The 18,369-nt window shown below is 36.8% G+C and overlaps 1 protein-coding gene across 8 annotated transcripts in view; it reads right to left on the bottom strand.

Annotated features, from left to right (window-relative positions):
* Positions 1 to 18,369, bottom strand: part of Melk (maternal embryonic leucine zipper kinase) — a 74,008-nt gene that overhangs the window by 31,204 nt on the left and 24,435 nt on the right. For 7 of the 8 annotated variants that reach the window (XM_026379373.1, XM_026379393.1, XM_026379401.1 and 4 more), the window contains 2 exons: positions 5,548 to 5,616; positions 3,704 to 3,802 (listed from right to left, as the gene is read on the bottom strand). The exons of the other annotated variant lie outside the window; for it this stretch is intronic. In XM_026379373.1, coding sequence (XP_026235158.1) covers positions 3,704 to 3,802; positions 5,548 to 5,616 — 168 coding nt within the window. The remainder of the gene's footprint in view (positions 1 to 3,703; positions 3,803 to 5,547; positions 5,617 to 18,369) is intronic. 8 annotated transcript variants of the gene reach the window in all.

Genomic DNA, 18,369 nt, shown 5'->3' with positions numbered 1-18,369 from the left:
ATTGTAATTTTACAATTTACAATTCTTGGGACTAGCAATTTGGGACGGGTTTAACTGGGCAGTTCTCACGCTGGTTTTGCTTGGCTTCGCTCATGTGGCTTCAGTCATCTGGTAATTTTAGCAAGGGTGATTGGTCTAAGCCCCATTCAAAAGAACAGCTATTTGCTGGGCCACATGAGAGGCAAACTCTCTACCACTGAGTTACAACTCCAGCCCAAGCTACTAGATTTTAAAGTACTTTTTTTTAAATGTAGCAATAGTTAACAAATAAAACAAAGTATCCACATTCTTTCATATCAAGATTAAGATGCCATTTGTTTAAAAATAGATTTTATAGGAATAATATTTAAATAATTGTTTAAACATGAATAGCACTTTATGCTTTTTGAATTCTCCTGCTTACATATTAGACTGTTTTTCAAAGTGTGATCTGTAGACCCCTAAGGGTCTCCAAAGTCAAAACTATTTTTATAATAATACTATTTTTTCATTTTTCAAAGTCCTGACATTTGCACTGATGGTACAAGAGCAAAGCAATGATGAATAACAATGCTGGTGCCTTAGTAAAAATCAGTGTGGTGGCACCAAACTGTACTAAGATATTGTATTTTTTGTTGTGTACTCACAGTTCAGGAAAAAAAAGCCAGAATCTCTTTTTTTCTTTTCTTTAATGGCTTTCAACTTTTTGTTGTTGTTGTTCTTTTTGGCTATATATGACAATAGAATATATTTTGATATAATTTACAAGCAAGGAATATATCTTATTCTGGTTAGGATCCCATTCTTACGGATATACATGAAGGTGGGATTCCCTGTGTTGTTTTCATATATGTACATGGGGAAATTATGTCAGATTCATTCCACTGTCTTTCCTTTTCCTACCTCCCTGCCCTTCCCTCCATTCACCATTGTCTAAGCTACTGAACTCCTATTCCACTTACTATCACCCCCTTATATGTGGGTTAGCTTCCATGTATCACAGAAAATATTTAATCTTTAGCTTTTGAGGACTGGCTTATTTTACTTAGCATGATTGTCTCCAGATCCATCCATTTGCTGGCATATAAAAAGGTACCCTTATACATTGCTGGTAGGACTGCAAATTGGTGCAACCACTCTGGAACACAGTATGGAGATTCCTCAGAAAATTTGGAATGAAATCACCATTTGACCCATATATCCCACGCCTCAGTATATTCCCAAAGGATTTAAAACCAGCATACTACAGTAACAGCCAGTTTCAATTAAGTACTTGACAGGGATTGGAATTGTAGCTCAGTGGTAGAGCATTTACCTAGTATGTGTGAGGCCCAAGGTTCAATCACCACCACCCCCAAAAAAGTAAACATAATTAAGTCCTATTAATTTTATTAAGTTTCAACCTCAAGTACACGTTTTTATTATTGTGTGTGATAAAACACAAAGTATGCATGATGTGATTCTGAACACAAAAGTGTGATGGCTGTCTGGAGGAAAAGCACCTGTGTGGCTGTTACTAGCTCAATTAGTCTTTTTTTTTTTTCCATAGAACACTATTTTTATTTGAAAAAACACTGAAAAACTATTGTTATTAATTTATACTTGGATACTTAGCAGACATTTTATCAAATTTAAAATAAATTTGTTACCACAAGGAAATTAACTGACAGTATTTATTGCCAATGATATAATTTGGACTTTTTTTTTAAATTACAATTTTGGAAAACTTGTATCTGCCACCATGAACTTGACAGCTTTCCAATACTTAAAGATTTTTCTGATGAGATTAATAGTGATTTTTAAGGAATGTGATTTTTTTTTGAAGTGTTGGAATGTGATTTCTTAAAAATATTGTACAGTGAAATGTATCAACATCGGGAAGATCTGCCCAGCTCAGTGAACAAGAATTTCCCAAATGACCAATATATGGGGAAGAGTCAAAGGACCAATGAGTGGATTTTTTGGGATAGAGTATAAAGAATTCATTAATAATATTTCAGATTGCACATGTAACTAATCTTTAAAAATCCAAGGTGGGCACAGTGGTATACACCTGTAACCCCAGCAGCTTGAGAGGCCAAGACAGGAAGATCATGAGTTCAAAGCCAGCCCCAGCAACTTAGCAAGGCACAAAGCAACTCAGCAATATCCTCTCTCTAAATAAAATATAAAAAAAGGATTGGGGATGTGACTCAGTGGTTGAGTGTCCCTGGGTTCAACTCCAGAGAGGGAGGAAGGGAGGAAGGGAGGGAGGGAGAGAGGGAGGAAGGGAGGAAGGGAGGGAGGGAGGGAGGGAGGGAGGGAAGGAAGGAAGGAAGGAAGGAAGGAACCAACCAACCAACCAACCAACCACCACTTGTCAAGTTTTAATGGAGTATCAAGAATATCTGAAAGGGCTATTAAAATATTTCTTCTTTTCCTACTATGTCTGCATGAGGCTACAGTTTCTTCATGTATTCTTTCATCAAAATAACATATTCAGACTGAATACAGAAAGTCAATTATACAGGTGTCTTCTATTAAACCAGACTTTGTTGTTGGTGATACAAGGAATTAAACCCACTGAGCCACATTCCCACCCATTTTTGTTGTTGTTGTTTGTTTGTTTCCTTTGAAATAGGGTCTCATTAAGTTATCAAGGCTGGCTTTGGTTTTGAACTTGCAGTCCTCCTACCTTGGCCTCTGAAACTGCTGGGATTACAGGTGCACATCACTGCACCTTGCTTAAACCAAACTTTTTTAAAAACTGCAAAGATGTAAAACATGCCACTCTTGCTAAAAAAAAAAAAAAAAAAAAAAAAAAAGAATTTTTTAGGGGCCAGGGAGCACTGGGGATTTAACCCAGGGGTGCTTTACCACTGAGCTACATACATACCGAGCCCTTTTTATTTTGAGACAGGGTCTTATTAAGTTGCTAAGGGCCTCACTAAATTGCTGAGACTAGTCTTAACTTGCAATCTTCTTTTCTTTATAAAAATATTTGTGACATGGCCAGATGCAGTGGCACATACTTATAATCCCAGTGACTCAGAACACTGAGGCATGAGCATCACAAGTGTGAGATTCACCTCAGCAACTTAGCAAGACCCTAAATGGCTTAATGAGACCCTGTCTGAAAAAAAAAAAAAAAAAAATGTGGCTCAGTGGAGAGGAACCACTGGATTCAATCTCCAGTACACAAAAAAACCTACATTATTATACGTATGTGATAGGTTTATTACTGTTACTTTTAAATGAATAAATAAATATTAAGATGTAAAAGAGTCCTCAAACAAAAAAGTTTGAAAACCATTGTAACCTCATAACTACTTGGGGAAGTAGAACTGATTTAACCTACTTTTTACAGATGAATAAATAGGTTTAGCAAAATTAAGTAACTTGCCCAGTACTCCCAGAGCATTAATCCTGACTACACATGAGAAATACTGGGAAGCTTTTAAAGCTTTTAAAAATACTCATTAGGTGTTCTTGGGTGCGGAGTAGGTATTGTTTTATTTTAAGGTCCCAAGTGATTCTCATATGTAGCCCAGGTTAAGGAACTATTCAATGTACTAGAGATTATCAAGCAAACATATTATCAGGTATAAGTTTCCTAAATAATAATATCATGAGTAAACCTACAAAATGCATTTGCATTTGTATTTAGATTACATCACTGTAGATCCTGAATTCACACAAAGATCAAATATTTTTTAAAAATTCCATTGGATTTCATTTTACTTACAGGATTCTTGCTTTGCCACTCAACAGGACAGTTGTAATCTTGCATGATCCAGGGATGGTTTAACAGATTTTTCATAGAAATCCGTTTCTTTGGGTCCACCTAGTGGTCATTAAGAAGCAGCTAGAGATTAATATTTCAAATAGAGAACATAGAACACCTTTCCTCTTGAGAACTCAAAATGTACCAGAACAGATGTAAAGTTTATTATCACAAAAATGCTGTCAAAGACCTTAAAATGGCCTTGGAATAAATTCTTTTAAAAAGGCAATAGGGGCAAGAAAACTATAGCAACCAACACAGGCTTAGAAGAAAAATGTTTAACAAACATGAACTTCATTGGTATGGACATTATTCATGAAGTTCAGTCAATCTATTGTATGATGTAATAGTCTTTTGCTGGAAAACCTATTCACGGAAAATATTCACCAATTTAATATTCAAGCAGTCACAATGCAGGGCATTCATATTGAATAAGCAATCTCTACCTCCGATGAGCTTACATTCACATAGAACAAGTTGAAAAGCACACCTTTCTTTTCCATTTGTAATTTTCAAATGTGAGGAGAGAAAAATTAATCAACAAAGATTAAGTTTTTGGAGTCCAGAAGAAAGGATGAGGCGTTTTCAATCTCATTATGGAGATTTGGTGGTCTGGCCCTACTTAATCAAGGTGGGTGAGCCTGAGGTAAATTTTGAATAAAAGAGATGGAAATGGCTTAATAGATGGAAAAAGTGGAAGATATTCCTGAATACATAATGAATAAAATATTGCACTAGTAAGATACTCATGTTTTCAAATGGTTTCATAGCAATCTCATTTTATCCTTCTAATACTGCATAGCAGTGAGGCAGGCTCAAAACTCCTATTTTATAGATCAACACCAGTTTAGGTTTTGATGAGTAGGGTGGATACCTAGACTTCAGTACTCCTATCTTTCACTCTTGGAGATTCATTCTACTAAATCAGTGGTTCTCAAAGTATGGTCCCAAGACCACCAGCACCAGCATCATCTGAGAGTTTGTTTGAAATGCAAATTCTCAGCCTGGCCCTAGATCTGTTGAATCAGACACTCTAAGAATAGGGCCAAGTAAGCTATGTATTAAAAGCCCATTGAAGCCAGGCACAGAGGCACACACCTTAATCCCAGTGCCTCAGGAGGTTGAGGCAGGAGGATCACAAGTTCAAAGCCAGCCTCAGCAGGCACTGAACAACTCAGTGAGTCTCTGTCTCTAAATAAAATACAAAATAGGTCTGGGGATGTGGCTCAGTGGCGGAGTACCCCTGAGTTCAGTCCCCAATACCCAAATAAATAAATAAATAAATAAAAGCCCATCAGACAATTCTGACACACACTAAAATTTGAGAACCACTGAACTAGATCACAGGACTCCCTCAATTGTACACCAGCTTGTTCCAGCATTCGCTCAGTGTGTTCTGTATATCTAAAATTCAAGGGTGGGAACAAGACAATGGAAGCAAGTGAAACAAGAGCTGATTAAAAAAAAAAAAAAAAACACTCAAGAAAAAGTAAGAAAAACCATATCAGATCAAAAAAATGGGGGTGGAGGTGTTACATCATTAAGAAAGGATCCAGCTAGGGGTATAGCTCAATGGTAGAACACTGACTTAGCATGTGAGAGGCCCTGATTCAATCTCCCATAAAAAAGAACAGAAAGGAAGGAAAGGGGGTAGGACTAGTGGAGGACATCTGCAAAGTTGATTTGATAGATGGAATCCTCTTAAAGCTATTAGATAGTGATAAATGTGATAGTAAAATAGATACCTTAAAGTTAAATCAAACAATTATAATAAAAAAACTTTTATTATTTTTAACAAAGGTTACCTGCAGCATTTGTTGAAGAAGCAGAATGCTACTGGGAGAGAGCCACTTAGGAACATCATATTTCCCTCTCTACAAAAAGCAAAGAAGACATTTATTTTCAATCAGCCTTGACCCAAATTTCAAAAGTAATAATATACTACAGGTTTAGCTTCAAATTTGAAGACTTTACCCAACTAGGAGATTCAGTAAAATTATTAATAATAAGAAATCCATTTTCTTGCCTTAAAGAAGAAAATCCAGCAAATTAAATATCATCATCACCTCTAAATTATTCAAATGAAAGAAAAGGACTGGAACACAGAGAATGTAACTGTAGAAAATGCAAATGTTATAGGGCTTGAGAATTCATAGTATGAGTACATAGACAACAAGTAAACCATTGTACCCAATTTCATTGCTGAAGCAAACTGGAGTTTATAATCTCAATTATCAGTTGAAAGTAATGAAGCCATAGAAAATAAATCTGAGTGATGGGAATAAGTTCAATAATACAGTGCTTACCTAACATCTAGGTTCAATCCAGGAAAGAAAGGAAAGGGGAAGAAAAAAGAAAATAGCAAAAAAGCAAAGCAAAGTATATTTTGTAGCAGGACAGAGACTGTGATTAAAAATAAGTCATATATCTTTCACAAGGAAGAATTTATACTCATTGAGACAAACTGATACAAGCTATTTTCTAAAGCAAGTACCTTTTCTGGGAAATAGACTCAGGAGACAAATATTTACAACTCAGTGTACTCAGAAATTATGATCACAATGTCATCAACTAAAGAGAAGACCAGGGGTTGCTAAACACTCGTACATGTTAGAATCCTTCTTTCCCTGTTCAGAGGAAATAACACAATAATTTCTCACAGAAGAGATCAAACTGTTTAGTGATGTACCAGGCGCAGTGGCACATATCTGTAATCCTAACCACTCAGGAGGCTGGGCAGGATGATCTCAAGTTCAAGGTCAGCCTTGGCAACTTAGCAAGATCCTGTCTCAAAATAAAAAGGGTTGGGAGTATGGCTGTGAGAAAAATTAAGGTTGAACTGTCATTGACAGTACATCATTAATTTCATGCAGATTAAGTGAAAATACAAAACCATTTTAAAAGATCTCATAAATAAGAAAGATGTCACAACCACCAAATATTTTCTTCCCACATTTCTCCTGTCAGTTAATGGAACTGTGCTCTACTAGTTTATCGAGCCAAAAACTTTGGAATCATTGTTACCCTTTCTCTCACACACCACACTCAATATCTACTGGCTCTGTTCAAAATGCATCCAGAATTACTTACCCTCTACCACCAACCTCAGTCAAGTCATCTGGCACACTGCAATAGTCCCCTAACTGGTCTTCCAGATTCCACCATTGTTCCCCAAAGTCTAGATTCCACTTACCACCACCAGTGTTCTTTGAACACATTGGGTTAAGTCATGTCACATCACTACTTAAAACTCTCTAATGGATCCCCAACTTGCTCAGAACAAAATCCAAATTCCTTATACTGACTCCAAGGTTACTCTCCTTGCTACTTTTCAAACCTACCTCCTCATTCTCCCCCTTAATCACCAAACTACAGTCTGAAGAGAAAACAGTCTTGTCTTCTGGCCTTTGTATCCACTGTTCCCTCTGCCTGTAACACTTTGGCTAGGTATTAGCAGAGCCTATGCGTTAATCTTCAGGTCTCCACTTGAATGCCAGTGATGTCAGTGAGATCTCCCCTTGAGCCCCATAGACATCCTCTATCTCCCTTTCACATCTAATGTTCTTTACTATACTTATCACCACGTCATATTATATTCTATTTATTTTCTGCCTCACTACATTCAAATATAAGCTCCTTAATCATAGCAATTTTTGTCTACTTTGTCCATTTTGTTCACCTAGAATAGTATCTGACCCTTGCATGGGCTCTATTTTGTTAAATAAATGGAGGAATGAGGTAAAAAGCATATATTACAAAAGAAAATGGACAAAGAGGGGCTGGGATTGTGGCTCAGCGGTAGAACACTTACCTCGCACGTGTGAGGAACTGGGTTCAATCCTCAGCACCACATAAAAATAAATAAGCAAAATAAAGGTATTGTGACCATCTACAACTAGAAAAATATTTTTTAAAAAAGAAGAAAATAGACAAAGAATAGTCACAGTTAAAATCCCCCCCAAAAAACTTTTAAATTGTGAATAAACAAAAAATATGTTCAATTAATCTAACAATATCAATTTAAGTAAAAATATTATCTACTTACTGTCTATCAAACTATCAAATGGACAAACTTTATTTCTTTCTTTGACACAGGGTCTTGCTATGTTGCCCAGGCTGGTCTCAAATCCCTGAGCTCAAATGACCCTCCTGTTTCAGCCTCCCAGGTAGCTGAGACTGTAAGCATATATATCCAGCTTTCAAGCTGACAAACTGTTAAAAAAAAAAAAATTCCAGCGTTCATAAGAGTTTAGGAACAAGAATGATTATATATCCAACTAGAAAGTATGAACTTTTCTGAAAAGTAATTTGGAGATACGTATTAAAAGCATTAAAAAGTGGGGGGAAAGCATTTAAAATTACATAGCCTTGAGCCAGCAACTTCACTTTTAGCAATTTATCATAAGCAAATAATCTGGCATACAAAAACTTATGAATAGGGCCGGGGTTGTCGCTCAGCAGTAGAGCACTCACCTAGTATGTGTGAGGCCCTTGGTTCGATCCTCTACACCACATAAAAATAAATAAAGGTATCGTGTCCAACTACAACTAAAATATAAATGTTTAAAATTAAAAAAATTTTTAAAACTTATGAATAGTAACATGAATTGTTTACGATGCAATTGAGAACTAAGAACTATATATGGCAAACTCCAAAAGTCTCCAAAACTAATAAAACAAATTCCTAGTCCAGAGAAACAAGGACAAGAGCAAAAAAACGAAAACAAAAAAATGTAAACAATATCCACATTATGTTCAACCATAAAAATGGGATCCTAATTAGAATAAATGATAATCCATGGATGTATATGTCCAAGTACACTCTACTATCATGAATATCTAAAAATTTTAAAAAAGTAAAGGACACTAAATAGGAGAAGCAACTGATTAACATCAGCATTTGGTTTCTGTGTTCTCATGAACTATCTAGGACATAATTCTTGCAAAAATCAGTCCAACTGAGGAGAGAAACAGATGGTATAGGTCATTCAGAGTCCTAAGACCACATAGGAGGTTGGATTTCCATATCAAAGAAGCAATCTGAGTCCCAAAGAAGCACAAGCAACAAACTTACACAGAAAAGATGCCAATGTCAAAGCAACTCTGATGAGAGTAAACAAACTAACCTAAAAAATATATTTTAGAAAGGGCAACTGCTTTCATTTTACAGATGACGTTTGAATATTAAAAATTTCATCCTCCCTCTATCTAAAGCACTCAATATGATGCAGAGGGCCCACTCTTACAAGGGAGCCTTAACTCTTGCCAGAATCAGAAATTAAAGATTTCTGAACTACAGTGAGGAAGTTCCTAATTCTTTTTTTACTATTGCCACTCCTATATGGCCATCTGAACCCAAATGTGAAGACCCAGTACTATCTGTTCCACACATATCCCTAGAAAAAAGGGATTTTTAGTCGGGCACAGTGGTGCATTTCTGTAATCTCATTAGCTCAGGAGGCTGAGGCATGAGGATCACAAGTTCAAAGCCAGCCTCAGCAACTCAGTGAGGACCTAAGCAATTTAGCAAGACCCTAAGCAATTTAGTGAGACTGTCTCAAAATAAAAAATAAAGTAACTCTATTCTTCCCTAGCCCTCTCCCATTGTGAATTAACATTCGCATATCAGAAAAAACCTTCGGCCTTTGGTTTTTTCGGATTGGCTTATTTTGCTTATCATATTCTCTCAAAATGCATAAATGCATTCTAATGTCATGTATAACTAAATAAAACAAATTTTAAAAATTAAAAATAATAAAATAAAAAGGGCTTGGGTATAGCTCAGTGGTGCCCCTGAATTCAATCCCTAGTTCCAAAAATCAAGAATGGATTTTTAGATGCTTGGGCCAACTCTCTGGGATTTAGCATTAAGTTACAGTTGTTCTATTATTGGCCCTGGCCTAGATGGCTCCCCTCTTATAGCTGAGCTTTTCCTTATTCCTCAAAGCAAGGCTTCTCATGATCTCAACCCTGGGAACTTGACTTTTCTCATTTTTGGCAGACTGCCCATTTGCCTGGTCTCAAATATTTCAGCTTGCTCTTACCAAGGTCCCACAGAGAATAGAGACCAGCCTGGAACAAGGACCCTCCTCCCTTCTGATCAAATGCTCATGGCCTACCTGAGTTTCTGATTGCAGCCTGCTCCTAGTGTGTCCTCCCTCATGCTTCACTCACTGGTCAAGACCTCCACGTATTCCAGGTGGTCTTCCCTCACAGTGACCACTTGCAGTGTTATTTGCTGCTTACTCTCTGGATACCATCTGTGCTGAGCTGAACAATATCCCACTCCCCACTGTGCAAGAATAAATTTCTTGATTTAAGCCACCACACTGTAGTACTTTGTTATAACAACCCTAGGAAACTGATTCACCATCTATAAGGGTTTGGCTTTATATTACTTCTCTCCCACTAGCATTACCCACCACAGGGATAAGTCTGGATCTAGGTTCCAGCTCTTTCTCATCTGCTCCAAACAGCAGGCCCATAATCCAAACCACCAAATTAAAAGAAATATTATGCCTTAAAGTTCAGAAACTAGGGACTGGGGTTGTAGCTCAGTGGTAGATCACTTGCCTTGCATGTGTGAGGTACTGGGTTTGAATCTCAGCACCACATAAAATAAATAAATAAAGATATTGTGTCCATCTACAACTAAAATAAATTAAATATATATATATATATATATATATATAATTATTTTTTAAAGTTCAGAAACTACCATGCAAAACAAAAGTACTAAAAGTAGAAGTACTCCACAGAACCTGATATACTTTTACATCAAAGTAAAAAGTATTACTTTTTAGTATCAAAAAAGTATTGAATGAAGAAAGATCCACTAGACTTATTTCAAGTTCCTTTTTTTTTTTTTTTTTTTTTGCCTTTTAGCATCCCATTTTGAATTCTTGAAGTATCATTTTAAGAGATTCCCTATGCTTCTCTAGCACATGCTAGCAACTGTGTGTGTGTGTTAGTTACCAGGGATTGAACCCAGGGACGCTTAGCCACTAAGCCACATCCCCAACCCTTTTATTTTTTGAGACAGGTTAAGTTGTTTAGGGCCTTGCTAAGTTGCTAAGGCTGGCCTCAAACTTATGATCCTCCTGTCTCAGCCTCCTAAATCACTGGGATCACAGGTGTGCACCACCACACCCACCTCCACACTAGCAATTCTACCCAGAAAGAAGCAGGAAGGACAAGTGAAAAAATGTGGAGTTTAGTGCATCAGACACAGATTAGAGCCATGCATTATGTGTGAATCCCAGTTCTGCCACCTTCTGGCTCCATGAACTTGTACAAGTTATTTAATTTCTTTGACCCTGGTTTCTAAAAGAATAGGCTCCAAAGACAAATTGCCTATGTTCAAATTCAAACTCTACGACTTACTTGCAATGTGACCTTGGAGGAGCAATTTAACCTTGCTATACCTCAGTTCCCTCATCTATAAAAAGTATAATTATAGTATAAATTGCATAGAATTGTTGGAATTGTTGTTAGGCTTCAATGATTTGATATATATAAAGCACTTAGCACAGTGCCAGGTATACAGTAAGAACTCAGAAAGTCAGTTTCTTCTATTATTGTTGTTGCAACCACTAATACTATATAATACTAACAGTTGCTATCTGTAAAGCAATGCCACTTATAGTATTAAAAAGGAATAAAAAGAGTATGTGTATGAAAGCACCCAGCACAATATACCTTGCATATAAGAAACCATAAATGTTTAATGAATCCAAAATAAATAGGAGAGGGAGATAGGGATACTCAAAATAGTAGTAGTATTCTAAAGATGGGCATGTTGGCCATGAATGCCAAAGACGAAAGATTCAGTATAGTAAAAAAGGCTAAGGCCATTCTGAGGAATGCTATATGCTGCCCAATGGGCTCTACCTCACTGCAACTGCTTCAGAATCTCAGGATTGCCTGGTAAGAAACATGTATCAACCAGTCAAGCTCTGGTCACATCACCTCCTGAAATGCACCCACGCACTTACCCTGTTTGGACAGAATACCATCCACAAGCAAGTCATGAGGCCTGTGACTCATCACCATCCTCTGACATTCTCAGCTTTACTCTCTGCACTGGATTATCATCAAAAAGTGAGTCCAGAGCTGGGTTCTGCTGCCAGACTTCACCCAACCTCTTATCTCTACACAGCACTTTAAAATGCACAAAACACATATATTTTAATATTGTGGAGTGATTATTAACCACATTATACAAATCAGGAAACTAAGTTTCAGCAAGGGAGATTAATCACTTGTTCAATGTTACAAGACATTGGTTCTCATTTGTCCCACAAGACACATCTGGAAGTATCTAGAGACATTTGATTGTCGCAATTTGGGGGCTACTACTGGCATTGAGTCAGTAAAGGTCATAGATACTGTTGAACATCGTACACTGCACAGCACAGTCCCCCCCACCACACACAACAAAGAATACCTGGTACAAAAAGTCAGTCAAAAGTGCCAAGATTGAGAGACAGTTATTAAGCAAAAAATAGCCAAGTAGGACCAGAAGATACTTCTTCTATCGTATTGTGCTTGAAGGTCTAAGAAAGACTATAAGTAAAAAGAGAAAGACTACTTATTTAAATATTAAAATACATATCCAAAGACCAAACAGAAAAAACCTTAGGGAACAATTCTGCTGGGGAAGAGCATCTCAACAAAATGCCCAGTGTCAACCAAGGCTGTGCCCCTTAACCCTTGTTTCTGTATAGTCTTTGGAGGATTTTTGATTCTTTATTTAAAGGATGATTACCTTGCAAATGAGAGCAAGGGCAACAGCGGGTAAAAGCCAAGTGGAAGGGGGTAAAAAAGATCTGTGGGCTAAGCAAGATAATCCTGGGAATTCTAGCAGACTTAAAACTGTTCACTTTTCACATAGTTCTAAGAAAGGCAGGCGATCTCTCCAACACATAACCATAGTACTGCAATCAACTCTATAACTGTAAAAATATAATCTTATAAAGAGACAGCTTGCCTATTTTTTTGCCCATTTTCTTTAAAATTATAAATTATAATTGTTAAGAAGCAATTTGGAGCTGGGTATGCAGCTCAGTAGTAGAGTATTTGCCTGGCACTGGTGAGTCCCTGAGTTCGATCCACAATCATGCACACGCACACGCACACGCACAGCAGCAGCAGCAGCAATTTTACTTTACAGCCATTTAACTTACATTTACTAAATTATTTATACTATTCTAATATTTCTGTACCAGAACTGGAGTACATCATGCTTGTCTTTGAATGCAGTGATAGCAAATGAATATAGGTGACATTAATAATATTAATACTCAATCTGTTAGTAATCATGCCAGAATTGCAGTTGAGCATTTTGGTTAAAATAGTGAACAAATGCAAAAGATAAATGAAGCCTGCCTCTTAAACAAGAGTTACATACAGTGTGTCAAATATTGCTGGTTTTTTTCAATCAAGGCAAGAACGGAGGGAAATGTTATTCCCAAGTGAGGAATTTTAGAACATTCTAGGCAAAGATACATACTGCATGCAAGTGATACGACACCTTAATTAGATTCAACCAGCAGACTGTATTACACTGCGACTCGGAACAATAGTTCTGAGCCAAGATTACAATAAATTTCAAAATCTATAATGTGTGAAATTAAATTCCACAATAATGCATAAAAGTCCTAATTTGAATCAATTTTCAACTTGCAAATACATGAAAAACTAAAAAATGAAATTCAGAGCAGAAGAAACAAAGAATGTACAGTATTAGTAAATAATATTAATTAGGAAGGCCAAATCTCTACTGAACAAGTGTTAGACACTCTCTACCACATTCATTCCACTGCAAAAGATATTGGATTTGCCAAAAATATTAAAACTTGGATCTAGCATCTACTATTAGGACATTACTATTGTAACGTTTCACATTATTTGAAGGTAAGCACTCACCCCCAAAAGATTAATTCAGAATCCGTTAGTACATTCAAATAAATAAATACACTGGGGAAACAATATATTAATAATCAATAGCATTAATTCCACGGCTGGCATGTAAATATGAACTTGCAGTAACAACAAGTGAAGACAAATAAACAGCATAACAGTTTGGATATGGAAAAATACAGCAAACCTTAAGCTTAAGTCAGTAACTTAGGAATATCATGAATATAATTCAATTTCAGTAGAATCACTTATTTTTTTCTGGGGATGAGACTACAAAATCTTGATAAGGTATATTGGAGACAGACTAAAAACTAATACCCAAACACTTAGGGGTTGTCCTGTTCTATTCAGTTCTTGGGTTTTGTTTCTGTTTTTCCCTGCAAAGTTTTAATGCTTTTATTGTAAACACAAATAAAATGCATGCTGAGCCATATATTCAATTTTTTCACTGTGCAGTCTAGCATTGTGATTGGTGACTCTGATGGCCTGCTAGGTTGCTATGTCCACATATTTTTTTTAATACCTTTATTTCACTTATTTTTTTTTTAATTTTTTTTTTAAGAGAGAGTGAGAGAGTGAGAGAGAGAGAGAGAGAATTTTTAATATTTATTTTTTAGTTCTCGGCGGACACAACATCTTTGTTGGTATGTGGTGCTGAGGATCGAACCCGGGCCGCACGCATGCCAGGCGAGCGCGCTACCGCTTGAGCCACATCCCCAGCCCCAACTTATTTATTTTTTATGTGATGCTGAGGATCAAACCCAGGGCCTTGCGCATGTGAGGCAACCATGTGCAAAGGGACATAAAGATAAACAAGATACCCACTTCAGAAAGCTCTATATTGAGCCACAACCCCAGCCCCTGTTACTCTTAAGCGAAAACATAAGCAATCTCAGCACAGGAAGATTCCAGCTCCTTGACACTATGGACCAGGAACTTCTAGAAGCCACTGGACAGCACATGCTTTATTTCCTTTTTTTTTCCCCCCCATAATCACTGTTAAGCATCAAGATCCAACCCTTGAATCTCTCCATACCCTGTCGTCCAAATGTCTGGGTTTCCACCAGTTATGTTTACTTTTGACTTACCAGCCTAACTGGCGCCAGTTAGACTTCTTGACCCTTTTTTTGAGAGTAGGAGATGGATGCTACTACCTCCATGGGAAGCACCAAGGAAAGATTTATTCAGTATTTTAAGTCAACAACTTAGATCAGAAATATTTAAGAAATATACTAGTAGCACAATGCTCACAGAGAAAGTTGTCACCACACGACAGGAAAATCAAGTTCAAAATTTTAACATAAGAGAATGCTAGGCTGAAACAAACAAGAAAAACAGAATGTGAATAAATAGAAGTCAAAGAAATTAGAGCTACTCGGGCTAGAATGGGCCCAGGAAACATGGACCCTGATTACAATATTTTAACACTACTGATACAAAAAAAAAAAAAAAACAGGACCAGTAAGTATTCTACTGGGTGACATTCTAAAGAGAGTAGAAAAGCTGGTACATAATAATACTAATGTGAATTAGGAGAACTAACTTATAATATAGGTAAATCTGAAAAGATGGGATGACTGGGAGCACTCCCAAGTTCATGGGCACAAAAAGAAGCTTGGGTTCGGAGGCACTTCTCTAGGCTTCTGATTCTCATGAAACTAGGAACTAGAATTGAGAAACAGTACTGGGCACTGAGCTTGACTAGAGCTGAAAGAATGAAGTTGAGCTTCAACAGATGGTTTGAAATCCCAGCTCTGCTACTTACTAGCTCTACGACCCTGAGTAAATTACTATAGATGGGGAACAATAATAGAAAATGCCTCACTTAGAGCACAGCCTGGCAAATAACAATAGCTCATGAATATTAAGCATTACTTTTGTTACAATGGAATAAGAATATGCATGCCAGCAAACAATTTATTATTTCCTGAGCAACCATGTGCAAAGGGACATAAAGATAAACAAGATACCCACTTCAGAAAGCTCTATCCCTTTGGAGGAAAAAAAGCAGGTGGGGAATAGAAAACACAACAAAGAAATACAACAAAAAGACTGGTGCAGATGCTCTAGGCAGAAGAGATTTCAGCACATCTCAAAAAAGCATAGAATTCTAGTTTTTTAAATTTTTTTTATTTATATATGACAGAAGAATGCATTACAATTCTTATTACACATACAGTGCAAATTTTTCATATCTCTGGTTGTATACAAAGTATATTCACACCAATTCATGTCTTTATACATATACTTTGGATAATAATGTCCATCACATTCCACCATCATTTCTAACCCCATGCCCCCTCCCTTCCCCTCTGACCTATCTAGAATTTGTCTATTCCTCCCATGCTCCCCCCCTCATTACCCCACTATGAATCATCCTTCTTATATCAAGAGAAAACATCCGGCATTTGTTTTGGGGGGATTGGCTAACTTCACTTAGCATTATCTTCTCTAAATCCATCCATTTACCTGCAAATACCATTATTTTATTCTTTTTTATTGCTGAGTAATATTCCATTGTGTATATAGGCCACATTTTTTTTATCCATTCATCTACTGAAGGGCATCTAGGTTGGTTCCACAGTTTAGCTATTGTGAATTGTGCAGCTATAAACATTGATATGACTGTGTCCCTGCAGTAAGCTGGGGACACAGTCCTTTGGATATAGACCAAGGAGAGGGATAGCTGGGTCAAATGGTGGTTCCATTCCCAATTTTCCAAGAAATCTCCATAATGCTTTCCACATTAGCTGCACCAATTTGCAGTCCCACTGAATTCTATTTCTGTACACCTATAGACAAAGTCTTAGACCTGACCTGCAAAAGTCACCTCTCCTACTCTCCCCATTAGCTTTTTGGGTTCAAACTCACTAAAATCTTTATCATTCTACTTTTTAAAATTCAACACTAGCAAACCAACTTCAACAACATATTAAAAGGAGCATACACTATGACCAAGTGGCATTGTTCCTGGAATACAAGGATGGTTCAGCATGCTAAAATCAATGTAATGCACCACATGAACAAAGAAAAAAACCATACAATCAACTAAACTGACACATGAAAAAGTATTGGCAAAATTCAACATGTTTTCATGATAAACACACTAGAAAATCTAGGAATAGAAGAAAACTTCCTCAACATATTACAAATCCATAGCTAATATTGCGCTCAGTATGAAATGATTAAATGCTTTTCCTCTAAGATCAGAAATATAAAACAAGGATGCTCTTCTAGTCAACATAGTAAGGGAAGTCCTAGCCAAACTAGACAAACAAGAAGAAAAACATTTACATGCTTCAAAATCTAAAAGTCTTTGGCATAGAATGAAGACTCCCTTCTATCCCTCTCCTCTAATTTTCCTCCACAAAGGAAATAGCAATCATCAACATCTACCACTTTCTGTCATATGTCAGCAAATAAGAGGAATATACTCTCTTTTTTTTTTTTTTCCGGTGCTTAGGATCAAATCCAGGGCCTCAATCAAGCTGGGGCAAGCACTCTGAAACTGAGCTTCATCACAATCCCTTTTTAAATTTTATTTTGAGAAAGAATCTCATTGAGACTGGTCTTGAACTTGAAATCCTCCTGTCAGAGCTTCCCAAATAGCTGGGATTACAGGCATGTACCACCATACCCAGCTACTTAACCTTTTACAAAACTGATGGTACATTACACATACTGCTCTGCTCTTTGCTTTTTCACTTATGTATCTTAGACACCATTTCATTATCAACATCTAAAGAGGTCCCTCATTCATTTTTTTAATACTTTTATTTATTTATTTTTATATGGTGCTGAGGCTCAAACCCAGCACTTCACATGTGGTAGGCAAGCACTCTACTACTGAGCTACAACCCCAGCCCCCCTCATTCATTTTTATACCTGTAGAATATACCATTATAGATACACCATAATGTAACAATAATTGTCTAAAAGAAAAAGAAAGTACTAATAAGACCCATAGATTTAAAGGCATTAACAAATAAAAAGATCAAGTAATAAACAGCAAACAGCACTGTATTACTATGCCATGAGAATACAGAACCTTGGAGGGGGTTTGAACCTCATACAATGCAAAAAAAAAAAACCCACCCAAGGCCAGGTCTCCAAATCTAGCTCATTCATTCACCATTATCAACACTAAAGATATGTTATCAAACCATCCATTTTTAACATGTAATAGACTTTATTCAATGAAATTGTGGATCTACTACCTTTCTAAACATTCCATTTAAAAAGTACACCAGGGAAAACAATTATAGCAGAAAAACCAGAAAAAATCTGGGGAGAAAACAGAATAAGTTAATTCTACCAGATATTTAATAAACAATATTTAAAAGGTACAGTAACTGAAACAATTAGATATAAGAAGAGACAAAAAGATAAATGCAATGAAATATAAAACCCAAAAGGGTCGGGGGAACAGCTCAGTAATACAGCACATTCTCAGCATGTGCGAGACCCCATATTCAATCCCTAGAGTCACCCTACTACCACCACCACAAAAAAAAAAAAAAAAGCAAAGTCAAAGAATTGTACAGCCTCGCACAGTGGCCCACACCTGTAATCTAAGCAGCTCAGGAGGTTGAGACAGGAGGATTATGAGTTCAAAGCCAGCCTCAGCAATTTAGTGAAGTCCTAAGCAACTCAGCAAGACCCAGAATCCAAATATAAAAAAGGACTGGGGATGTGGCTCAGTGTTA

This window comes from Urocitellus parryii, chromosome 4, assembly GCF_045843805.1.
Source record: "Urocitellus parryii isolate mUroPar1 chromosome 4, mUroPar1.hap1, whole genome shotgun sequence".
NCBI classification, from domain to species: Eukaryota; Metazoa; Chordata; class Mammalia; order Rodentia; family Sciuridae; genus Urocitellus; species Urocitellus parryii.
The sequence above is the reverse complement of the archived record's forward strand: the minus strand, read 5'-3'. Positions and strand labels throughout refer to the sequence as shown.